The 25,810-nt window shown below is 42.7% G+C and overlaps 2 protein-coding genes across 8 annotated transcripts in view; one reads left to right on the forward strand and one right to left on the reverse strand.

Annotated features, from left to right (window-relative positions):
* Window positions 1-3,478: 3,478 nt before the first annotated feature.
* Window positions 3,479-17,645, reverse strand: KARS1 (lysyl-tRNA synthetase 1). Of its 2 annotated transcripts, XM_024556054.3 has the most exons (15): window positions 17,514-17,627; window positions 14,426-14,605; window positions 12,710-12,869; window positions 11,667-11,832; window positions 10,775-10,868; window positions 10,065-10,251; window positions 9,857-9,982; window positions 8,059-8,178; window positions 6,905-7,067; window positions 6,628-6,801; window positions 6,389-6,474; window positions 6,038-6,123; window positions 5,388-5,514; window positions 4,325-4,468; window positions 3,479-3,759 (listed from the first exon to the last, which is right to left on the reverse strand). In XM_024556054.3, the coding sequence occupies exons 2-15, from the start codon at window positions 14,569-14,571 to the stop codon at window positions 3,661-3,663; spliced, it is 1,878 nt and encodes a 625-aa protein (XP_024411822.2). In that variant the 5' UTR covers window positions 14,572-14,605; window positions 17,514-17,627; the 3' UTR covers window positions 3,479-3,660. The 2 variants fall into 2 exon arrangements, with proteins under 2 accessions (XP_024411822.2, XP_024411823.2); XM_024556055.3 differs by lacking the exon at window positions 14,426-14,605 and having other exon boundaries at window positions 17,514-17,645.
* A 13-nt stretch (window positions 17,646-17,658) lies between these two features.
* TERF2IP (TERF2 interacting protein) overlaps window positions 17,659-25,810 on the forward strand; it is a 60,449-nt gene continuing 52,297 nt past the window's right edge. For 2 of the 6 annotated variants that reach the window (XM_053914766.1, XM_053914767.1), the window contains exons 1-3: window positions 17,659-18,572; window positions 23,003-23,127; window positions 24,462-24,587. In XM_053914766.1, the coding sequence (XP_053770741.1) occupies window positions 17,795-18,572; window positions 23,003-23,127; window positions 24,462-24,587 (1,029 nt within the window). In that variant the 5' untranslated portion in view covers window positions 17,659-17,794. Of the gene's footprint in view, window positions 18,573-23,002; window positions 23,128-24,461; window positions 25,808-25,810 lie in introns of those variants that run through there. The other 4 variants (XM_045191827.2, XM_045191828.2, XM_024556058.3 and 1 more) reach the window with 4 other exon arrangements.

Here is a 25,810-nt window from a genome sequence, read left to right on the forward strand (position 1 = left end):
GGACCAGAGGCCTCCTCCAAGTCTAAGGACGCTGATCTGATATGGTCACCGGCAAGCAGTGTCCGTGGCGTTGTGGCTGAGACAAGACAAATTCACACAGACTACTGAGTCCTGTGGAGGAAAAGGGACAGCACCACCACTCTTTCAAGAGGTGAGCTCCCCGACCCTTGCCTTGACAGGCTTTTATTGGCTTAATTTGCATAGGAATACAGGGCGTATATGGAAAGCTCATCAATCTTTGTCAGGCAGCAATAATCAAATAGATAACATTCGAAGAACTCTTGAGGGCTTATTCTGAGTCAAGGTCAGATAGCTAAAGGACCATAAAACTTTTGGGAAACAAACTCATTTCATGCTTGGACCCTTATCATTTAAATTGAGGATATTAGCAAAGCAGGTTTCACAGGATTTTATGCATTCTTTCTTAGGCCTTATCACCTGGGGAACCTGTCCTTTCCAGCACAGGGCTGCACCCACCTGCAGCATTATTTCAGGCTTAGGTCCAGCAGGGGAAGTAAGGCAGCCAAGAGATTAGGAGACTTCTTGCAGACAGAATGAGGGCTCAGGCTATGTCAAAGCCAAAGGGTGAGGGTCCATCACCCCCTTTCTCCATAGCCCCCCCAAATCCTTCCCCCCTCGTGACCATGCCTGTCTTAGGTCGTCCGTCCCCCTCTTAAGGAATCTTACCCGTCATTGGCTAACCAGTCATGCACTGGGGGCTAGGCAGGGTGAAGTAAAGTGGGCAGAGGCGGTGCTCCTGCCAGGGAGATAAGCTTTGTCTCCTTAGTGGCTGATGGTCCCAAGGTCTCTCTTAGCTTTAGCCATGGAGGGTTATAGGTTCCCAAACCAGGCAGGGTGGTTCCCAATACTGATCCTCTTTCTGTCTCTCCATCATCTTTAATCTGCAACGGACTCCCCCTTTCATCTTTAAAAGAGAGCTGTTCGTGGCAGGGGAACCATCTTCTAGGGTTCTTTGTCTCAGGGATTGGTACCACCATCAATCTAGTCCCATAAGTTAAAAAGTGAGTCACCCTCGTTACTTCCCCTCTCTTAAGCCCAACTTTTGTCTTTTCTTGCCCAACTCCAGTTCTTTTTCAGAGAAGCCAGAATGCTAATGTAATGTCACTCCCCTGCTTAAGTATTTCAGTGGCTTCCCAGCACTTAGACAATTACATACCTTATGAAGTGGTCACCACTACCCAGCACTCTTAAAATACAACATTCTACAGCACGGCTCACAGTCCTGCATGACCAGCCCCCTCCTGCCTCATCTGGTGGTGTATTTGGGCGTCTCTATTCTGCTGTCATTGCCTTCTCCATGCTTTCTTATTTCAGGGTCTTTGCAGTAGTTGCCACGCCATGGAAAGCTCTTACTCTCCTTCTTTGATAATCTTCCTTCAGATCTCTGATCTAATGTTCTCAGGGAAACCTTCCTTAACTAGATCTGTTAGTTTCTCAATACCCCATGAACCTATCCTTCAAAGCACTTACCAGAGTTGCCAATGTCAATTTTAAAGTATTAAAGGTCAATTTTCCTTACACCTCTAGAAGCTGGATGAAGCTTGCGACCTTGCCTTTATGTTCACCCTAGGGTGGCAGTTAGCAAATGGCGAGCCTTCAACTGTTTAAGGAGGTAAAGACTTTATAATCCTTCTAGTTTTCATCCTATTTGTCATTTTTCTGCTGACCCCATGAGCAGTACTAGTTGTATTCTACTGCTTCAGTTCTATCCCCAGCCTCCTTGAGGCCAGAGAGCTGGCTCCTGCCCACAGCCTGCTACTAAAAAGCTTTTTAACACTTGTGACCTCATTAATTCTTATTGCCTTTTCCAAAGGTGCACATTGATAGTACAATGTTGCCTGAAGTCCAGGCCCTTATCTTGACCCTACACCTTCTCCCTTGGTGAGATGATTGTTTTCATTTTACTTACCACCTTGCTGAAGGATGTGTCAGGTGGAAGTGTTTCTTCTGAAGTGCCACCTGGTTATCTACTATCACTGCCAAGTTTTCCTGGAGCCTACGCTTAAATAACAGCAAGAGGGCCAGGTGGTTACCTCTTCCTGAAGTATTCCCCAGTTAGGTAATTCTGCATGCTTGCAACATTTTATCAGCTAAGGAGAAACCTGTGAATGTAGAGTGGTACCTACTAAACAAGGATGCTTGCTGTTTTGCTGAGGTACAGAAGACAAGTCCATTGTTGTATGACTCATGGGAAAAAAATCCCCCCAGCCGCCTCCCTGTGTCAGGAATCAGGGACTCCGTTAAAATAGCAGTCTCAGCCATACTCTTGTCATTCTTGAATTGAGCTGAAAATAAGAAAATTCTAGCCCTGGCCATGTGGCTCTGGTGGAGTGTTGTTCCATGCACTGAAGGGCTGCCAGTTGGATTCCCAGTCAGGGCACATGCCCAGGTTGTGGGTTCAATCCCCAGGTAGAGTATGTACAATCCCCCATTAGGGCACATGTGGGAAGCAGACCAATCGATGTTTCTCTAAAAATCAAAGGAAACTTCCTCCGGTGAGGATTAAGGAAAATTAAAAAACAAAATTCTAGATTGACTATTCAACATGCTTTTCCCATCCAATGTCTAACAGGCATGTCAATCTTAACCAAATGCTCAACCTTCCTTTTCAAACCTGGCCTTCCTCAGTTTCTTCCATCTCTGTAAACTTAGGGCAACCCTACTTTCCAGTTGTTTAGGCCCCAAACCTTGAAATCATCTGAGGCTCTTTCTCGAAAGCCACTTATCATCAGCAAATTTTGCTGACTTGTAACTGTTACCTTAAACCACCCAAGTCTAAGCCAGCATGTCTCCAAACCCCCTGCAATAGCCTGAGTGGTCTCCCTACTTTCAGTCTTCTTTCGTGTGCTAACTAGAACAGTCTTAAAAAACACTTCTTTGCTCAAAACCTAATGGCTCTCCATCTCATTCATAATAAAATACTCCTCTGCATGGCTTACACGGTACTGTGTGATCTGGCCCTTCACTCGTTTTCATTCCCTCCTCTTGTCACACCAGTACCTTTGAGCTTCCTCAAAAATGTGGTCCTCTAGTCTGGAATGCCCTTTTCTCTGATCTCTATCGCTGGATTCTTAGTTACCTACAAAAGGTCCTTGCCTGATCACATATTTGAAATAGCAATATCCCCATACACCTCTTTCTAAAATAGCACCCCTTCTCCTTACTCTATTTTTCTTAGTATGTACCACTACCAGAAATAATATGCACTTACTTGTCTCATTTGTTTGCTCATTAAACCCACTGCTCCCCCCGCCCCCAATAATGTAAGTTCCATGAAAGCAGGGACTTGGCTTTTGTTCCCCGCTGAGTCTCTAATCTCTTAGAACAATGCCTGGCACACAGCAGACATTAATATAAATTTGCTGAACAAAGCAGTATAATCCTAAACCTTCATTAGGCCAGGAACCTGAGAAAAAAGTTGACGTTCCATAAAGGTAAAAGAATGCCGAGGCAGGAGTAGAGATAAATGGTTTATTTGGTAACAAGGAACAAAAGAAGAATCCTTAATTCCTTTTTTCTCTCTGGTGACTGAACCGCAATAGTCAAATGGATAGCAACATACAAGAACTCCCTTGCAGTCCTCGATCTTTTGCAGAAGTGCAAAGGTGCCCGAGTGACGTGACTTGCAATTAACGTTTTCTAGATAGAAGTGCCAGCTGTTGTGCTTTCCAGTGTATTAGCAGTGGCTACATTTTCCTTCTTTTCCTCAGGTTTCATGGCAGGAAACAGAAGTACTTCCTACAAGAGATAAAATAAATGCATTTTGAAGCTAAGAAACACCATTTTTTTCACAGCTATCCACCCATTCCTTTTGCCTCTGGTTATTGTTACAACAAAAACCCAGAGATTTGTACAACCCAGATGAAAAGGCAGATGTGTTCTTTAATTCAACTCAGTTCCTTCAATTACAGAGGATGGAAAAGAACACATGCACAGCACTGCCCAGGGCAGAATGTCAAAATAATCAATAAACACAGGGGTTCTCTGAAAATTTGGCTTCCTCACTTATAAAAATGGGATTAACAACTGTTTGTACTCCTCAAAGGGTGGACTTAAATAAGCTAATGCATATAGAGAACATAACATGTTTCTTGAATCCTCAAGAAATGCAAGCACTTAGTATTCCTTCTGCCTCAAACCCTGTAAAGTTAGATACTCTGATCTTCTGCCCGCGGCACTGCATATTCTCCCTTGCCTGCTCCTCCCTCCAGCCCAAAGCCTGCTCTTACTCTCCAGGCCCAGCAAGTCCCATGTCCAACACAGTGGACCTCTTCGGGGCAGTGTGCATGCAGGGCTGCTGTACCTTGATGTTATTGGAGTCTGTGAGAAACATGGTGACTCGGTCGATGCCCATGCCCCAGCCAGCTGTGGGGGGCAGCCCGTATTCCAGGGCAGTGCAGAAGTTTTCGTCTATGAACATGGCCTCATCGTCACCAGCGGCCTTGGCCTAGAAGAGAAGGACCAAACAGTGACACTATTCTGGGCTGCATCATCTCTCAGGGTCTGAGTTATCATGTTAAAACACTCAGAGGGATGACCTGTGCTCTAGACACCCAGCACTTGTTGGGAATTGGGTTTCCTAGTAATTCCAGGACGGAGCCTGGAGGTCAGGACTGGTGAAATGTACCTCAGGACACACGCAAAATTCTCTGAAATGAAAACAGCTCCAATGTGTGGGGCTCGCGAGACTGATTTCAGACTCTGATGATTCTCCAGTGTCCTACTCATTTCCTGAACGCCCCCGTCAGTGACAATGTTAGTGCAGGATGTCTATGGAGGATGTCTATGGGGGCTTTGTTTTCATTAATTTTTTTTTTTAGATTTATTTATTTTTTTAGAGAGGGGAAGGTAGGGAGAAAGAGAGGGAGAGAAATATCAATGTGTGGCTGCCTCCTGCACGACCCCCCACTGGGGACCTGGCCCACAACCCAGGCATGTGCCCTGACTAGGAATCGAACTGGCGATCCTTTTATTATTTGCAGGCCAGCACTCAACCACTGAGCCACACCAGCCAGGGCTGTCTTCATTAACCTTTATCTGCCTCTCACTCCTGCCCCCAAAGCTACTTCAATAAATGTACCATCTGAGAAAAATTATGTTCTTGCTAGGCAAATGTATTTTCAAGACAAGTGCCACACCCCCTACACAGATAATCAAGCCTGAAGTTCCTTTTATGTGGAAATTCTAGGGCCAAACTAGTCCAGTTCTCAATCCTGAAATGTGACTTCTTCCAGTGAAGCTACTGGCTTTATCCCTCATTTCTGCTGAAGTCACCAAGGGATACCGACGATGACACAGACCAGGGTTCAAGCTAGTGAGTACAGACAATGATGAAATATGTGCCTTTGCTCACTCTCCTTCCTTACCTTGGCCTGTTCTTCGAAAAGCTGCCGCTGCCTCATGGGGTCATTCAGCTCAGTGTAGGCATTGCATATTTCCTTCTTCATGACAAAAAGCTCAAAGCGCTCAGTCAGACCCTCTTTAGAGCGATGCCTGGGGACGAGAGAGGGGAGGTTCACTAATAATCCAACATCTGGTGAAAACGTAAGAGTTCCGGAATTCCAGTTGACTCGAAAGTGTTACTGAAGCCTGCATGCATTCTCAGCACCCAAGTATTTGGTACAATAGTGAGGAGGGTTAGACAGAGAGACAAGGAAGCACACCTCCTGTAGCCATAGCTTCTACAGTCCCTGTCACATGTACCCTGGGTTTCCCATCTGACTTGCTCTGGCCAATGGGACATAGGCAGAGGCGTGGTATGTGTTTGCACACTAGGGTTTATTCTTTTGGAATGCTTCCTCCTAGAACCCAGCTGCTGTGTAAGAAAGCCCAGGCTATGCTGTCAGAGAGGCACCTGTGGAAGAGAAGAAGGTGCCCTGGCAGAGTTCCTAGCTGAAAGAAGCCACTTGAGTTAACCTAGCCAACACTACGTAGAGCAGAGAGACTACTTTTGTGCTACCAGCTTCTGGGGTGGTTATGCAGCAAGAGGTAACTGACACACCATGCTTTATCTTACCATTTTGCCAAAGGACTCATTATCTGCGGGTGATCACAGATGAATGTAGGATTGATGCATGTCACTTCCAGGAAGTCCCCAACAAGCTTAGTGAGAAAGAAAAACAGAGCTAGTGATCCTTTCTGAACAGCAGTTTGATTGTTTCAGTCTAGGTGGAAGAGGATCAGCTTCCCTGCAAACCTGAAGGAGGGGGATTTATCTTAAACCCCTCAGGGTTATATGAGGTAATATCCATTAAGTATTTTGCACAGCAAATCTTGTTTATTCTCTTATCTCTAGTTCACCTTCATAAGGAGCAGGGGGCTGGTTACCACCAGATGAGGGCATGTACTGAAGTGCATGGCTTTGTACCTTATCAAGGAGTCTGGCTGTGGTTCGAGGTGGAGGGCATTCAACAGCTTTTGCCACACAGATATCATCAAGAATTTTGCGAGTTTCTGTAATACAAATGTACAGGTTAGAAGACATTACACTACCCCAGCAAAAAAGTATACAAAGATAACGGTGTGGGAAATGCTAGCCCTGACACAATCTGATTCAGAGCTAAACAGGGAAGAGGGGGCATGCGACAGAGGAGTTTATCACTTTACCTTCAGTTTCAAAGAGGTTGGTCTCTGGCAACTTCACCCCCAGGACTTTCTCAAGCTCTTCTACCATGCTGATTTTCCGGAAGGGTGGGGTGAAGTCAATCTCATAGGCTTGGCCCTCTGGGCCATCTGGATGGTAGGTGACCTTATAACTGCCTGTGATGTGCTTTACCATTCCTAGGAAAGAAATTTCATTTAAACAGGTCCCACAGGAAGCCCTAAAAGCAGCACATCAGCCCCTGAGACTCCCGTGAAAGACAAAGGAAGCAGGAGGGGTCACCTGAAATCATCTTCTCCGTGATTTCCATGAGATCGTGATAGTCTGCGTAGGCCATATAGAACTCACAGGTGGTAAACTCAGGATTGTGAGTCAAGTCAATTCCTTCATTCCGGAACTGGCGCCCGATTTCATAAACGCGGTCAATGCCACCAACCACCAGCATCTAATAACATAGGACATGGTCATGGTGGCTAATCTTAATGGCTCTAGAAAGCTTTTGTCTATAAAAACTACAACTTGGTTTTTACAGCTCAGGCATGATCTCAGGTCCTTACCTAAAGCTGAGTACCCCACTCTCTCTAGGCCTTTGTGGTGGATAGTCATCACTTACTTTGGCTGCCTAGGACCTCTGAATACTGTTCCTTTGTCTGGGGTGTTCCCATCTTGTGAGTGAGCCTCCCCAAGGAAGAAGCCTCTATTGGGGTTAGGATGGAGACACATGACCAAAGCTCCCAACCAAGCGGACACAACTGTGAAACTTCAATAGGAAGCTACTGAAGGATGTAGGCTTTGCATAGAATTCCTTCTGGCCAAGGGGGCCAGAGAAATCTAGCTTCTAGAGGTAGTAACTACAGAGGTCCTTAGGGCAGTGACCTGTGCCTAGTGCCAGGGGGTATGAGCTGTGGTAACTGTGCCTGGTGGAAGAGACACTGGGTTCTCCTTGGGATGATCTTAGAGCGGATTCAGAAGCCTCATGATGTGGTCTCCAAGCCTGATTATTTGATCCTCCTGGAAACTGAACTTCCTCATAAACTTTAATATTTTTCTTTTGCTTAAACTATCTATAATAGATTTTGTTGTCTACAACTAAGAATCTTGAATGGTAGTCTTTAATATTTACTCTGGTAATCTGAAAGTAGTTATTTCAAACTTCTAGGGACAGATCATTCAAGAACTATAAAGTATAATGGAAACTAAGGTATGTTAGAAGAATCTGTTCACCTAGGAAGACACTCCCTCTGCCTTCTGACCTGCAACACTCTACTGATCTTGTAGAGAAATTCTGTCAGTGTAACAATCACAAGCCCGACAAAGTAGAATATTCTCCTGGCTGTTCTACCTTCACTATTCCTCTTGTTTCTGACTACACCTCTTTAGCCAATGGTTTTCCAGCATTCTGCTTCTCTAAGGGAACAGGGCATCTTCTGGATTACCTTATGGTAGAGTTCTGGAGCAATTCTCATATACAAATTCATGTCCAGCTCATTGTGGTAGGTGATAAACGGCCTGGCCACCGCTCCCCCTGGGATGATGTTCATCATGGGAGTTTCAATCTAAAGGACAGGGAGAAACATTTCTTAGAGGTGCTCACATCTGAGGCCTTGGGGAAAGCTCATGTTATATCCCCAAGTAAAAGTTAAGTTCAATAGTAATGTGCAAGTGCTTGACAAAAGAGTAGAGATAGCTTGATTTTCCAAAATAGTTTCAATTTCTATTAAGATCAAACACCATTACCAAAGTACAACAGTTCCTTGAACAACGTTTTGTTAATGTTAGTTATAACACTGAGATGCCATAGGAACTTAACTCTTGTTTTTATCAATTAGCTTATGGTAAACTTGATCTCATTATATGTTGTTTTGCTTGAAGTTGCAGAATCTATTGATGATGTTAAGAGAGGATTTACTGTACCATAAACTTTCATTAGCTCTAAGGGGGAATCTAAATGGGGAAAAGCCTTTCTTGAGTGCAATTTATTACATTTTCAGTATTTATTAAAACTTAACTGCTTATATCCTTTGACTTATTCTACTTCTAGAAATTTGTCCTACAGAAACACTTGCACATGGGCACAAAGATGTTCATTAAAATATTATCAGAAAATCAGCAGCTTAGAGATACATGCAAAGGGTTCAGAATATATTAGTTGGGGAAAAACCCCCAAAGAGGTCCATCATAATACATATACTGTGACTTAATTTATGTTTATTTTATTTTTTTAAATTTATTGATTTTAGAAAGAGGAAGAGAGAAAGAGAGGCTGGGGGTCAGAGAGAGGGAAGAAGGGGAGGAGTGGGGGGGAGAGGGAAAGAGAGAGACACACACACACATATCAATTTGTTCTTCCACTTTTTTATGCATTCATTACTTCTTGTATGTACCTTGACCAGGGATTGAACCCTCAACCCTGGTGTATCAGGACGATGTTCTAACCAACTGAGCTATCTGGCCAGGGCTGTGACTTCATTTATGTTTAAAGAAAAAATAAAACCTTTCCAAAATGTGTACCCCATCTACAACATGCATTGGTATATACGTAAATATGCACAGTAAATGGAGAGGAAGGACACATATCAAGTGCAAGTTTGGGGAAGAAAGTTGGCTGGGAGAAATAAAAGGGGACTTTTGGTCTTGCTTCTATTTACTTCTTTAGTTTTGAATTTGTTTTATAGTAACATACATTTATCTTTCTCATACAATTAAAAAATATGTTTTAAAAATATTTTTCCTGCCCTGGCTAGTATGGCTCAGTAGATTGAGTATCAGCCTGCAAACTGAAAGGCCACCAGTTCGATTCCCAGTCAGGGTACACATCTGGGCTGCGGGCCAGGTCCCCAGTTGGGGGTGTGCGAGAGGCAACTAATTGATGTTTCTTTCTCACACTGATGTTTAAGAAAGGAAAAAAATGTTTTTCCTAAAAAATATATTTTTTAGTTTAAATAAATTCAATTTTTTTTAATGCTACAGGAAAGCAAAATGAGTTGATTACACACTGAATGTGGTATCATTACTGTGTGATGGCTTTATACTGCCTTTATCTTAGAACTCAGGTCCTGCCTTCCTAATCAGGGTACTAAATAAACAAGGTGGACTGCAATGCTGGCAAGAAAGGGGACTTTTCACTGAGCATGAAGGATATTGTCACAGGACATGCCTTAGAAAAGGGAAGGGAAGGAACAGCAAGAGGAAAGCATAGCAAGGCAGCCTATCATGTCAGGAACTCTCCATCACCTCTAGGAATCCCAGTTCATCCAAGAAACTTCTTATATATGTGATGATCTTTGAGCGGATGATAAATTTCTGCCTCACAAAGTCATTCAGGATCAAGTCCAAGTATCTCTGACGGTATCGTGTTTCCTAAACCAAAGGCAACAGAGATCACTAACACATCTGATCCAATGGTACGGTAGACCCCAGCCAGAAGGTCATGCGAGCTTACCTTGTCTTTGAGGCCGAAGTGAAGATGAGGTAACATATGCAAGCAAGGAGACAGCAGTGTGATCTCATAGGGAATGATGCTCAGCTCACCCTTCTTGGTTTTCCCAGGATTCCCCCGAACTCCAATTATGTCTCCCCGACGCAGTTTGTTATTGATATGAGTAAATTCTTCTTCTGACTTATAATTCCTGAGTAAAAGGAAAATGTAATTCAGTATACAACATTCTAAATTAAAACTGACCACTGGTTTACTCTGGAACCCTCACTAAACTGTTAATGACGAGTTAATGTGAGCCCAAGAAAGATCTCAGATCCAAGATCAACTATTAAAAAGTAGTATCTGCCTGGCTGGCGTAGCTCAGTGGATTGAGCACGGGCTTCGAACCAAAGGGTTGCAGGTCAGGTCCCATGTGAGAGGCAACAACACATTGATATGTCTCTCCCTCTCTTCCTCCCTTCCCCTCTCTAAAAATAAATAAATAAAATCTTTTTTAATAAAGTATCTTTCACTTTTAATTGCTACACAAGCCAAAAGCAGTCATCATTCTCCAGGTGACCACATGGCCTTCTCTCTCCTCAGCTTTACCCAACCATATCCCACTCCTTCTAACCTTAAATACCAAGAGGAAAAGAAGAGCACGCAGGACTTTGTCCTCAACTTTGTTGTTCTGGTCCAACCCAGAAACCGTGTAATTGGATACTTCTATATACCTGGAATTGGCCATGACTTGCAACTTGACCCCCTCTCCCCGAAGGTCATAGAAGATGAGCTTTCCCCCAGATGCTCTTTTGGCATGGATTCTACCTAGAAAAAGAATAGCAAAAATATTGACTGATGGCAGTGCCAAAAAAGCTCCCTCTATATTTTTTGTGTGTCTGGGCACAACATAAACCAGAACTATTTGATTTTAGCCAGAGGCCTAAGCCCTGCCTTTGTCTTCAGGACAATGTTGGATCCCCGTTCCAACCAGTTAAAGATGTTCACTGGATTCCGACAAGATGGCAATGTGGTGGCAGCGTGGATGTTTTTGGATCTCCCTGAATTCTCACATAAAAATAGAAAGTACTACTAGATAGGCAAGGAAGGCCAAAATGCCACTGACAGAATTTACAACAAAATTATGTGGGAAAATATTCCCAAGAGTCCCAAAATTTAAGCAATGGGGCCAATCACCCCCAATGGGGCAAGGATCCCCACATCTCTACATGGGAGCAATGGGGTGTCCAGTGGGTCTGAGAACTGGAAATCTCCCAAATACCCATAGGTATTCATTGGAAAACATGGCAGGAAGACAGCAGACAATACTGGGAGGGGATCTGCCTACTGTCTATGAGTGAGTATAATGGGCTGCGTTAAAGCCGAGGGGATGAAGGCCTTTAGTGTAGCCTGCAGGAACTCTCTATATTTAATAGCCAAGGATTCCGTCTAGGACAAAGCCCCACGAAATTGAATAAAACCAGGGAAACATACAAAGGAAAGAGAAGGTCCAGCAAAAATGAAGGGGAAAGAGAACCTGGAAATCTCAGAAAGCAGCTGCTATGTTTCTGAACATTTCACTAAAACAACAGAAGAGGGAGGTCAGTGAAGTTGGAGTCTTCCTACCTGCCACCTTTAAGGTGATGTCACTCAGGTGGTCTCCAGGCTGCAGATGACTGTATTCTTGGATGAAGTGAGTCAGCGAGATGTCTACATGGAACTTGTGTGGGTACGGGTCTTCCCCATTGACCTTTAGCTGGTGGACTGCTTGGCTGCGGATCTTGTAGTATTGCTATTTAAATACAAAAACAAAAGTGAAAATGCCTTTGAGAAGCTGAACCTCGTCAGACCAGTGGCCCATCTGGTAGAGTGCTGTATTCTGCCTCAAGAGTGCCCCCAGTACACTGAGGTTTCTTTAACTGCCCCACCCAGTAACCCTGAAATCACGGGATTAGATATGGAGTGAGATTTGTACTTAAAAGCAAGATCGAACACATAGAAAAAGTGGAGTTCTATCTAAAATAATGAGCCTGATTGGTAGTTTTACCAGTTTTGTGGACACATCTGCATGGTGAGTCACTTCTTTCCCACTTTCTCACCCACATCAGACTTTTCCTAAGGCAGGCCCATGGGGCCTGGAGAATTGTAGAAAAGGAATATTCTGTAACAGGGGTCAGCAAACTTTTTCTGATGCAGCTCCTCAACTCTGCAACTTCAGACATTTGTTAAAAAATAGGCATGGCTGTGTTCTAATACAATTTTATTTAGAACACCAGGGAGGAGATAGGAGGGGGAGCGGATCTGGCCTGCAGACCAGTTTACCAAACTCTGGTCTAAAGTATACCCTAGCCCACCTTTAGGGAGACACTTCCTCTGGGGTTGCATTGAGGCCCAGCAAGCTCCAAGAGGAAGATTAATCAGTCACTTCGAAGTACTAGATTCTCCTAAACGCTTGTTGACATCTGATGCGAAAAATGCTCAGGGGCTTAGCTCAGTGTTTTTTAACCAGATGGAGGGAAAGGCTCTCCCTCATCCTTTTGCAGTGACTTATGGTCCAGTGCCTATTCCAGTCCCTATTTTATCTTCTTAGTCATTGGTTCCTAGGGATTTGCAGAAGCCCCATCAAAAGCCTCCCTGTGTCTGTCAGGGTGGTGGTCCAGGAGACTCACGTTTGGGTCCAGGCCCTCCTCCTCGGCACCCACATCGTTGTCAGTGGTGTGGTTGGTGGCAGCAGCATTGGCCTGACTTAGCTGTTTCTCACTGAGCTCCTTCTGCTTTGCCTCCTTCTCCGCTATTTTCTTTTCAGCTTTCAGGCGTCTCTTTAGCTCACTGTTAGGAAGATGAAAATGTTCAATGTGATAGTTACCTGAAGGGCCCTCTACTATGTTCTGCCCCATAGCCCCCTGTCAAAAATATGAACAGCCTGGGGGAAATACGTTTGCTAAGTTTCCCAACCCCACTTCTAATCTCTTGGTTACTAAATTCTATACATGAGAGAGATAATCTACATTCCGGTCTAAGGTCCATGGCAAAAAAACCCTCCTACATATTAGTTTGTAAGCTAATTAGGCTAGGGAGCCCCTTGAAGCTAGGTCATCCCCCAAGTCAGTGGTGGAAGGCATTTTAGCTGTCTGGTATCTGTCCTTTGTAGAATATGAAGTTCCTTGACTATCAGACCTGATATGATAAGGCAACATCTCCAGCTTGCCACCCATCCTTACCCCTCCAAGGAGTGGGCTAGTCTGGAGTGGGAAAGGGTGGCTTTTCAGAGTTCAAGGAGACACTCCACTGATAATCTCTCCCTCAGAACTGATCAATGCATTGACAATGGCCTTCAGTATTCATTAGCCTCACTCTGCCCACTGAAGCCTAGCTCTGACAACAAACTGTATATAGTATACAAAGAACAGTATAGAACAGTATACAAAGTGGCATAGCATAGGGGGTAATATACCATCTTTAGAGTCAGACTTCCTAAAACTAAATTCGGACACACCTACCTATCAATTATGCGACCTTGGACAAGTGACTGAACTTCTCTCCATCTTGTAAAATGGATAACAGACAACCCCTCCCCCCAAATGTTATTGTGAGGATTGAGATAATGCATGTAAAGAGATGACCCTGTCCCTAGCACATAATAAGCATGCAAATGTGAGTTATTACAGGTATCCCTCACTACCTTAACCCTTTACTCTCTGTTCGCAGGACAAAAACCTTACAGATTTGGTGAAACTCTTGGTACTTGTCATCTGAGACTCAAAAAGTAAAGCAATTAACATAACTTGGTATTTCTTATGATCTGACACCTTGCTATGTGAACCCAGAAACCAAGTAAATTTGGGTAGAGAGGGTCCCCCTCATTATTCAAATAAAATCGATCATTCTTTTAAACCACCAATGATAATAGTGTGCTGGGCCTATTGTACTATTATTACTCAGTCAGGGACCAGGTAGTCCTAGTTCTTCCTAGCATTAATGTAATACACCCATTCAACTATGCGTTGTCTTTAAATCAGATCAATCCTAAGGATAATCCAAAAAGATCCTGAGGATAGAAATAAGACTGGAAACCAAATTAATCTCAGCAGCAAATTCCAGAAAGACAGGAAAGGGAAAACAACCTGAACTAGAAATTCTTTATTCATACAAGGGTTTTCCTTCAGCACTGTTCTAGAATAAGAAACACAAGTCATCTCAAGAATTTAAGGACAGAAAATGTGAATTTATTAAAGAGAAAATGAGAAAGGACTATTTTTTGGTAGTAAGGCTTTTTGTTTCCTTAGCAACAAGGCCAAAAACTTAGCCAGAGGCTTAACAGAAAGGACCTAAGTAAGGCGAGGACTTTTGCTCCCAGAACAATAAAGAAGGTAATGGGCACCAACCTTCTTTTATTAGAAAGTGGCTTGTCCTTGTGAAGCGTTGTTAAAGGAGCAAGTGGACCCAGTCGCAGCTCCCTCTGCCCCCACTGTGCCCAGGAGGTTTGGCGCAGGGACCCCCTAACAAGCCTTATAGCGGCTTGCATCAACATGGCAGAACACCTTGGAACTAATGATTACCACCACCTAACAGGAAACACAGAGACGTGGTGTCAGATGGGACAGACAGGGTACATAAATCCAACCAGCACTCCTACTCTTATGGGTGGGGGGAGGGGGAGGCTGCAAAACCTTTTTGTGTCCCATTTTACTTAAGAGACAGCAGCCTCTAACACTCGGCTGCTACTGGAACTGACAGTGTTCTTAGTACTGGCTATGGTGAAAAGAGGCATATCTGGGGTCAAAAGTCAACAGCAAGTAAGTCACTGGCTTACAGGTATAAATGATCACAACATTGTAGAAAACGGGAGACGGGATCTAAAGCAGTGTTTCTGAAGCCCCTGATGTGGTTTCTCTCTTGGCAGTGGAAAGCACATAAAATGTCACTGTCAACTGCAAACTCTAGATGAAGCTAAAAGCAAGCTACACAAAAGCACCTGTGAGTCAAGGATAAGACATGTTTGGAGCTCTAGGAATAGAGAGGAAGGGGGAATTTCGAGAAGGGACTTAAACTGCATTATGTTTATATGTTAACACTGGTAGGTGACAATTACAGGGATCATGATCATAACTGCATTCAAACAAATTTGGCCACTTATTTGGAAATGAGTCACCTGTCAAGCAGTCCATCTGTTTTTAAACTTGGAGAAAGTAACTGGCACAGAATGATGCTCACTAAAGATTCAAACCAAGGGAGTTCCAAAAAGAATAAGAAATAAAAAAAAGTTTGTATCGTTCCAGCACAGTGCCTGACACATAAAAGCTGCTTTAAAAAGTGGCAGCTATGATTAGTCTAAGAAAAGTCAGTAGAAAGGAACTGGCCAGTTTCCTCAATTTCCTTTTAAATCATACTTCCAACTGGAGACCTTGCTTAGGAAGTAGCTGTGATATACAACCCTGAAGTTCAACTGCTGAAGTAACAGATCAAAGTCCAGTTAATCTTCCCAAAGGCAGAAGTCTAAGACCAGGTTCCAAACATTAGAGATCCATCAGACACTCTCAGGACAACATTCAGGGTGTTATCAAACCAAAAACTTAAGTATTTCCTTTTTCAACATCTGGAATATTTAAATAAACCCAAAGGGCACACAAAAAAGCATCAAGTTTTACGAGTTGAGTGCAATTCCATTAGGGCTCAGGAAGAGAACTGAGCCTAAATACACTAAAGCAGCCATTACATGTAATGAACTAACTTCTCTCCTAATGCTTCTGGAATGGGTTTATTTTATTTTTAGAGAGGGATACAGGAGGGAGAAAGAGAGGAAGAGAAACATTAATGTGTGACTGCCTCTCACGTACCTGCTATCGAGGACCTGCCTGCAACCCAGGCATGTGCCTAACTGGGAATCAAACTGGTGACCCTTTGGTTCGCGGGCCAGAGCTCATCCACTGAGCCACACCAGCTGGGGCTGGAATGGTTCTATTTATTTTATGTACCATAATATAATGGGAATATTGAGAAAAGTCACTCGAATTGCTATCTGTGTTCTGTGAAGAACCCCGGTTAAGAGGGCGTGTAGTATGTAGAGAATATAAGACAGTTAAAAAGGTTGGCTAATCTTGATTTATTTATATTTACCTTTACACTGCAAGGATTTGGGGTGACTAACAAAGTTATACTCAGCAGCTTGGTGTGCCTGGTTGAGTGAGACAGTCCCTACTGCTAGACATTGGTCATTCCCTCAATACTCACAGGCCCTCTGAATAACCCATGTGGGTAGGATAGAACTGATTGCTTTAACATTGGGTTAGCTAGAAAATTTGCTTAGTTTTTTCCATACAATGGTTCTAATAGTGCTTAGTTGTCTTTAACTTTCTTTGAAACAATTTTTTGTATTGTGATAGTTGTAGTATCAGCGTGCCTTTAAAAAAAATTGGTGATTTTTTTGTGCAGCCTTTAATATTGAAGATGGAAGAAAATAAGCAACATTTTCAGCATATTATGCTTTATTACTTCAAGAAAGGTAAAAACCCAACTGAAATGCAGAAAAAATTATGCAGTGTATGGAGAAGGTGCTGTGACTGACAAACATGTCAGAAGTGGTTAGTGAAGTTTCTTGGGACTATTGACATTTTGGCCAAATCTTTGCTGTCTTATGCACTGGAAGATGTTTAGCAGTACCCCTGTCCTCTACCTACTAGAAGCCAAGAGTGGGAAGCCCAGGCTCAAAATATCCAAATCAATAAAGATACTGATGAAAATGAAAAAATGTCTTTTATTTTACAGAAAAAACTAAACGGACTTCTTGGCTCACCCGATACATAAGGTTCAGAATGGCCAAGTGAGGCCAAGGAAAATTAAGGTCTTTCTGAAAAGGCAGTGTAATTAGCCCTGGCTGGTGTGGCTCAGTGGATGGAGCGCTCTCCTGTGAACCAAGGGGTTGCTGGATTCCCAGTCTCCACATGCCTGGGTTGTGGACCAGGTCCCCAGTGGGGGTGGGGCGGGGCGCGAGAGGGAACCACTCAATGAGATTTCTCTCCATCTCTTTATCCCTCCCTTCCCCTTTCTAAAAATAAATAAATAAAATTAAAAAAAAGAGAAAAGCTAGTGTATTTAAATCAACATTTCTCCAGCCTTCTTATTGGAGCGTGGCTCAATATTAAAAGCATTTCTCAGGAGTAAGCTCGCTTTCCAATCACCTCTCAGTTCTCCGCCTTCTCTCTCTTATTGTTGTTCAATTACAGTTGCCCCCATTTCCTCCCGATCGGCCTTTTCTTATTCCAGGAGTCCGACAGGTGGGGACCCACAGCCCCAAGTCCCATAGCAAGCTGGGGCATGTAGTTTCGGGGCGTATCAGCTAAGTTCCCAGCGGGTCCGCGCCCACGAGAACCAGCATGAAGGCCCCAGGGAATGCCGCCTCGGCCGGAGCCTAGAGGCACTTCCTAGTCCGGACGTTCCGGCTGCGAAGGCCTTAGTGACCGCAGCGACACTTACTTTTTGCTCAGTTTTTCCTCGCCGCGGTTCACATTCACTTCAGGTCCCTGCAACGTAGCCATGCCGCCGCCAGCCCGAACTGAAAGGAACGAAGAGTATAGCGCAATTTCCAGGTCATGACCGGAAGCCCCGCCTCTTCCGGGGAGGGAGGCGGAGCTCCGTGCGCTGCCGCCTAGCGGGGACAGCGAAGGGTTTCGCAGCTGCTGCCGCTCCGGATTGCTAGCTCAGGTCCGAATTCTCAGTGCGCTTGGCGCCAGTTCTCCCGGTTCCTGGCGTCAGTTATGGCGGAGGCAATGGATCTGGGCAAAGAACTCAACGGGCCTACTCATTCCTCGACTCTGTTCGTGAGGGAAGATGGCAGCTCCATGTCCTTCTATGTGCGTCCCAGCCCGGCGAAACGCCGGCTGTCGACGCTCATCCTGCACGGCGGCGGTACCCTGTGCCGGGTGCAGGAGCCCGGGGCCGTGCTGCTGGCCCAGCCGGGGGAGGCGGCTGCCGAGGCCTCGGGCGACTTCATCTCCACGCAGTACATTCTGGACTGCGTGGAGCGCAACGAGAGGCTCGACTTGGAGGCCTATCGTCTGGGCCTGGCCCCGGCCGCCGACCAAGCGCCAGAAACGAAGCCCGGCGCTCAGGCCGAGGGCGCCGCCGCCGAGTCGGAGCGGCCGCCGCTCACGGGGCGGCTCGCCTTCTCGGATGCGGACGACGTGGCCATCGTGACCTACGTGAAGGAAAATGCCCGCTCCACCAGCTCTGTCACGGGCAACGCCTTGTGGAAAGCGATGGAGAAGAGCGCGCTCACTCAGCACTCGTGGCAGGCCCTGAAGGACCGGTACTTAAAGCACCTGCGCGGCCAGGAGCATAAGTACTTGCTGGGGGACGCGCCGGTGAGCCCGTCCTCCCAGAAACTCAAGCGGAAAGCGGAGGAAGACCCGGAGGCCGCCGACAGCGGGGGTGAGGCCTGCTGCTGCGAACGCGCGGCCCCTCTGCCTGCACCGGTGCTGGTGGTGGCGGCTCGTCTCGCCCCCTTCCTGCTTGGCGTTCATTTTGGCTTCTTTGGTATCGTCCTCCGGCCCCTTCCCCCGCCCCCCTTTGACATCGGGGTGAAATTGCACTATTTCCTAACTTCAATTTCCTTTTCCAGTAACTGGGATACTGCCATGGTCTCATATTCAAATGGTACAAAAAGAGTACCTTAAAGTTCTCCCCTTCTAACCACTATTTAGCTATCCAGTTTTCTTTCCCAGGGGCAGTGTGGGGAACCAACTTCTTGGGTGTTTTGAGAGATATTTCAAAGACTTGTCTTGTTTTAGTAAGTCTAATCACCATACAAAATTATTATTACTTTTAGAGAACAGAAGGGAGGGAGAGAAACATGGAAGGGTTGCCTCTCCCACGCACCAGGTGGGGGGATTGAACCTGCAACCTAGGCGTGTGCCCTGATTGGGAATCTAACCTGCGACCTTATCTGCCACCCTATCTGCCCGCTCCAACCAACTGAGCCACACTGGCCAGAGCCAAAGTTATATTATTGACTATATTGTCCGTGCTAGCGATTTTCAACCCTTGTGGGCACACTGGTGTGTCACAAGAATTTTTAAAACAATTTGTGACTATTTAGGAGCACTGACCTCTTTTTCCCTTAGATTGTGAAATTAAAAACTGACAATAGCCAACAGCGATAGCCAGTGGGTGTGAATGAATCAAAATTACACCTATTTTTTGTCAGATTGGCAAAAAGTACATTTTTTGGCGTGTTGCAGAATTTTAGTAATTAGTTTACATATGCCATGAGATGAAAAAGGTTGAAAATTGCTGCCCTGTGCTGTACATTACATCCTGGTGACTGACTTTTGAACCTTTCAATCTCCCTCACCTATTCTGCCTGTGCCTCCCATTCCACTCCTCTATGGCAACCACCAATTAAAAAAAATACTTCTCTTATGGTCAGGTAGGTTCAGTATAAACCATTTTAAAGGCATGCCAGATCAGTTTATTTCCAGTTTATGTTTTTGTTTTAATAGCGTATTCACGTAAGAGAGTTCTGGTCAGTTGGAAATTGCTTCCTGGTCTCATGGGTGAAGTGAGTTTTTAACTCAGTTGAGAATATTAAGATTCAGGTGTGGTTTGTACTCAGTGCAAAGCTTTGAAGATGCTTCCTTTTATGTAATTATGGCTATTGACATCTCAAATTGACAGACCCCTCCCCCCCCCTTTTTTTTTTTGTTAAAGAGGCATGCTTCCCTTCTCTTCCTTGTGTGACTATTCCTTGTAACAGTTAAAGTCTGGGGAGGTAAAGTCTGTTTCTCCTGTTCAGTATGCTTAGTAGGAATTTTGTTTTTGGTCAAAGTGACATTTCAGATTTATTCATTCAACAGATATTTGAGTGCCAGACACTGTTATCCTGCTGGGATGTAACAATAAGTAAAAGTCCCTGTGGTCATGGAGCTTAACATGCTAGCTGGGAAGTGGTAAGTGCTATAGAGAAAAATCAGGGTAAAGGTTGGGGAGGTGACTTTCTATAGGGTGTTAGGGAAGGTCACTATAAGCTGTTATTTGAGCAAAGACCAAAGGAAATGAAAGTAAGCCAGGTGGTTATCTGAGAAAGTGTTCCAGATAAAGTGAGTAAGTGCAAAGGTCCTGAGGTGGAGATATGTTCTTGGAGAGATAAAGAGATCAGTGTGGCTGGAATGGAGTAAGCAAGAGGGGGAGTTCTAGGAGAGAGGACAGGGCTAGGTGTATGGGTGAAGTAGATCGTGTAGGGACTACTGGCGAGCCATTTATAACTTGGGACAAAATTAGCTTGGATCCACCCAACTCAAAATGGTGTTTTCATGATCAAATATGCAAATGTAAAAACTAAAATCCTAAAATGACTAAGTGAATATACTTTTTAATATTAGTATACTGATAATTCTGAAGCCAAGAAGACTAAGAAAAAGTTTTCTATTAATTACTTAAAATTAAAAGCTTCTCATGGTAAAGTCAGAGGACAAACTGGAGAAATAGTCCCAATACATTGCAAGAGAGTTAATGTCCTTAATGTCCAAAGAGCAGAAGTTAATAACTAAATGAAAAATATAGTAGAAAAATGAGCAAAAGAAATGGAACAAGAAGTTTCCAGAAAAGGAAATAAGTAAACGGCCAATAACAAATACAGAAATGTTGTTATTAAGTAAAAATAAACTCAACCCTGAACAGAGGACCAGATAACCCATGCCTGGACTTCTGACCCATGGAAACTATGAAATAATAAATGTCTTGTTTTTGTCCTTTTGTTTGTCTTTTTTAAAAAACAAAAGTAAACAAGAACAAGGAAATGTCATATTTTATGAGTCAAATTGGCAAAAAATAACAAAATGGGTAATATTCAAAGTTAGTGAGGTGTATGAACACAAGTACACTCGTACATTAATAGAAGGAAATTGGCACTGTTTCTTTGGAGGGCATTTTGAAAACATCTAACGACATTTAAATTGTATGTTCCGTTAAACGTGGCAATATTGCTTCTAGGAATTTGTCCTACAGGTATACTCTATATATAGAAAATGGTGCACAGTGAAAAGTAAGTCTCCCTGCTACATACGCTTTCCCCTGGCTCCCCTCCCAGAGGCAGCCACTGCTGCCGTCCTTGTTATGTGTCCTTTTTGCTCCTAATAGTGCTAATACACTAGAAGTCAGTTCTGCAATTTGCTTTTTTTTTAACTTAATGATTAATCTTGAAGTCTTTGTGTCTGCACATTGCTTTGACTTATTCTTTTGTATTGATTGCAGTACATTATGTGAATGAGCCATAATTTGTTCCTTTATTATAGAAAATTCAAACATTTACAAAAGTAGTATAAACTGTATGTTCCCATTACCTAACTTCACCTGATTATACCTGGTGGTCAGGTTTTTAAAATATTTATTCCTTTCAATCTAGACTTTTGGCATTATTTTGAAGCAAGTGCCAGGCGTCATACCATTTTATCTATTTTAGCATATATCTCTAAAAGATGAGCCTTTGTTTTTTTAATTACTATTTAAAAATCTATATAAAAGAAAATTGACTTATTTTTGTGTAGAGTTCATACATTTAAAAATTTATTTTACTTTTTATTGTAAAATATACATTACATAAAACTTACATTTAGCCAGTTTTAGGTGTTCAGTGGCACTAAGTACATTCATATTGCCAGACAGCCATCACCACCTTCCATTTCCAGAACTTTTTGATTTTCCAAAACCGAAACTCTGTATCCATTAAGCACCTCCTGTTTCTCCCTCCTACCAGCCTCTGACAAATAGGATTCTGCTTTTTGTCTATGAATTTGATTTCTCTAGGTACCTTATATAAGTAGAATCAAACAACATTTGTCCTTTTGTGTCTGGCTTATTTCACTTAGCATACTGTGTCAGAATTTCATTCCTTTTTAAGACAATAATATTCCACTGTGTATCTTTTTCGTTTATCTGGTCATTCATCGATGGACAGTTGGGTTTGTTTCTGTCTTTTGGCCATTGTGAATAATGTTGCTATGAATATGAGTATAGTAGTATTTGTTTGAGACCCTGCTTTCAACTTTGAGGGTAAAAACCCAGAAGTGGGATTGCTGATTTATATGGTAATTTTGTTTAATGTTTGGGGGAACTGCATACCACTTCCAGTTACGTGTTTTAATACATATATAGATTTATATAAAAAAATCATGATACAGAACTCTTCCATTACAACAACCTTCCTTATTTTGCTCCGTAGTATTTTTTTTAAGTGGAAAAGAGCTAGGTAAATCCTTGGAGAACAAAGAATAAAGGTGAATCAAGAGGATGTTTAGCTTTAGGGGACTCTCCTTTGTGTTGATGGTATGTGGTAGGTAGCTTGTGGTGTACCCCTTCCACCCAGCTCTGTCTTCAGTGGCTGGGAAAGTTGCCTTGCCCGAAGTCCTGTCATTTCAGGATGACTAGTATCCAGTGACTGATCTATATACAGTTGTAAAATCTTGGCTTCCTTGCCCCAACTGGTCAACTTGGAAGGACCTTCCTAGTTTCAGTAGAGGCCTTGTATTCTTTCAGAGCTCAACTTTTCTCTGCCCATCCTGCTTTCTTCTCGGTGGGGGTCTTCCCAGGTGCACTCCCTAATGAACACCTTATGTAGTAACCTTCTTCTCGGGATCTGTTTCCCAGAGAACCCAATTTATTCCACAGTTAATTTGCACATTCATCAATACAAGGCATAAATGAATTAAGCTTCAGGAATATTTTTATTTTACATATCAGAACCTGGAAAAATTATCACTGTTTGGATAGTACAACTTTTCAGAAGCAAGAGTAGAAATTACTGAGCGTGCATATAATGTTTTTCTTATCTTTTTGGTCAAAAACATGTCTTCGAATGGAAAAAAATGTACAGGCTCACTTTTGGTCCAAAGCTCACAAAGCATGCACTATACGTTTGTTTTCTGTAAAAGAGGCCCATTCTAATCTAGTGCTATTCTTCTCTGTAATAGAACCACAGAATAAGAGAACTCCAGATTTGCCTGAAGAAGAATTTGTAAAGGAAGACATCAAGGAGAATGAAGAAGCAGTCAAAAAGATGCTTGTAGAAGCCACCCGGGAGTTTGAGGAGGTTGTGGTATGCTAACTAGATTTAGCTCATTTTTTCTGTATCTCTATTCTTCTCCTTTGAAATTGTTCATCCAATCTACCCTTTTTATACACCCAACTCCTAAAAGGTAAGAGAAGTTCAAGATGGAAGAAGAAAGTGGAAATTGGGACTGACCTAGGTTCTAGGCATGTAGATTTTAGTTTTTGGCAAGAGAGATTGAGGGGGAGAGTTAGAAAAGTTGGGGAGGATTCTTAAACAGTATAAAGCATCCCATTTTGAGTACTTTGATCTCAGTATAAGTTTTTCAAAGTTAAGAATGGACTTATCTTTTAAAAATGTTTTTATGCTGCTTTTAAAAGTAATTTTTTTTAACCAAGCAAATTTAGCTTTTTGTGTATTTAGAGCTTTGTGGGAAATTTTTAGCTCTTCCATATTCAGTCTAGCTTCTAATACTCCATTGAAATTCCATATTTAACCACTGTTACAGAGAAAGGCAGGAACTGTAAAATAATGAGTAATTGAAACAAAAGCCAAGTTATATGTGCATATCTTCTCTAAAAAAAGATCTTTTAAATTAATTTTTTTTTATTAATGCCAAGAAAAATGGTTAGGCCTCAGTCTAACTCAGGAAAATAACTTAAAGTTCCTGTAATTGGTGAAAGAAGGAATGCACGAACATTGGCAGAATTCAGGGATTTTTGCCTTTTGTAATCTGAGTTTTGTTTTATTATTTGATACTAGGTTCATTTTCCATAAACTTCCAAATGCTCTCAACAGCTTTCAAACATGGCCTACATAGGTCTTTTCTCACATAACATGCTTTGTAATGTGCCTAAATGTAGTATAGCTTGGAGGCCTTAGTACAGCTTGCTTTTTGAGTACTTAGTGTGTGGAGCCATTGGTAGGCACTGGTGATGTAATGATAAGCAAAACATACAATTTCTGCCCTTATAGAGCTTATAGTGTGGGGATGAAGTTATACTTTTAACAATCTAGTTACAGACATATGTACACATGTATGCATACACACATATTTTTCATATTCAGTGTAGCTTCTAATGTTCTATTGGAACACCATAGTTAATTACACATACACAGAAATGTACATGTGTGTACACACATGCACCCCACCTGCACACAACTCTTCCTTACCCTATCACATACATGCATACACACATACACACACACGTCCAAGACGAATAAACGTAAGAAGGAACATGGCATGTTAGAGGAACGGAAGGAAGTCCAGTGTGATTGGAGTGCAAAGGGCATGGAGGTGGTAGTTGGGAGAGACCAGATATTGCAAGAGTAAGTGTTTGTAACTGGGTAGTTAGACTGGTTTTATTCATCACTTTCTCTAGGTGGAAGAAAGCCCTGATTTTGAAATACACATAACAATGTGTGATGATGATCCACCAACACCTGAGGAAGACTCAGAAACACAGCCTGATGAGGAAGAAGAAGAAGAAAAAGTTTCTGCACCAGAGGTGGGAGCTGCCATTAAGGTTATCCGGCAGTTAATGGAAAAGTTTAACTTGGATCTATCAACAGTTACACAGGCCTTCCTAAAAAATAGCGGTGAGCTGGAGGCTACAACCTCTTTTTTAGAGTCTGGTCACAGGGCTGATGGGTATCCTATTTGGTCCCGACAGGATGACTTAGATTTGCAAAAAGATGATGAGGATGTCCGAAATGCATTGGTTAAAAAATTTGGTGCTCAGAATGTAGCTCGGAGGATTGAATTCCGAAAGAAATAATTCACAAGTCAATGAGGAAAGAGAAAAGATGTGGCAGATGAGGCGGTAAAAAATTTTTTTGACCATTGGACTTTAGAGATTCTTATATTGGAACTGACACTTGTCTTCTGACCAATGCTGTCAGTACTCTGTGAGTCCTAGATTTTGTAGCTACGCAGAGTTGTATAGGAGGATAAACATAAAAGATATTGGATATATTTAGAGCTGTCCCTGGCAGTGTCAGTGTGTTTCTGAAAAGGAAAATATAAACCAGAGAGAGGTTGATCTACATAGTAATCTTTTTTTTTTTGGAATGGAACCTCTATTATATTGGTGACAGGAGCTAGTGACCAAGTCAAAGGAGAATTAGGAGACACATCTTTTCAGGAAATGTGAATAAAGCGCCTCCTATCCTTTGGCAGAAGCTCCTCTAGATTGTGATACCTTCTAAATCAAGAATCTGGAAATATGGGAAGATTTCATTACCAGGTCTTGAACATGGGCCATTCCATACCCTTGCATCTTCTAGTGAGCTCAGGTTTCTAAACTGCTTTCAAAAACCCATGTTTCTTTTGCTAACAATATTTGGGGACCCTGCTCCTTGGTGGTTCTCTTCTTTGAGTCCTATCAGTCAAGTGTCTAGCTTGTGTTTCTTCACTTACTACCCAGTTTTGTGTAAAATACAAAATCCTACAGAGTCTCAAGAATAGTCTTACCTGGATATTAGTAATAAGTTTTTCTTTATTAAGGATAGTTTTGTGCTAAGTCTGTGTTAGATTTAAAAATTAGTGGACTAATTTCTCTTTGTTGTGTTGCTTTTGTTACCAAAAATAAATGGAACTTTGTATTTGAGTCTCCAACAACTGTTTGATTGTATTCACAAAAACTTTAAAGGAACTTCATAAAGGAACTGACGATTTTGCTTACTATTAATTAGATGAATAATCAATAAAGTGCTTCTATTTTGGAACTAA

Source organism: Desmodus rotundus, chromosome 12, assembly GCF_022682495.2.
Source record: "Desmodus rotundus isolate HL8 chromosome 12, HLdesRot8A.1, whole genome shotgun sequence".
NCBI lineage: Eukaryota > Metazoa > Chordata > Mammalia > Chiroptera > Phyllostomidae > Desmodus > Desmodus rotundus.

Coding starts and splice junctions, on each gene's coding strand:
- KARS1 (XM_024556054.3), bottom strand. CDS start 14,571: ATGTTGATGCAAGCCGCTATAAGGCTTGTTAGGGGGTCCCTGCGCCAA. Junction 7,068..8,058: donor CTCCAGAACTCTACCATAAG/GTAATCCAGAAG, acceptor CTATGTTATTAG/ATGCTGGTGGTTGGTGGCAT. Junction 6,475..6,627: donor CAACCTCTTTGAAACTGAAG/GTAAAGTGATAA, acceptor TTTGTATTACAG/AAACTCGCAAAATTCTTGAT.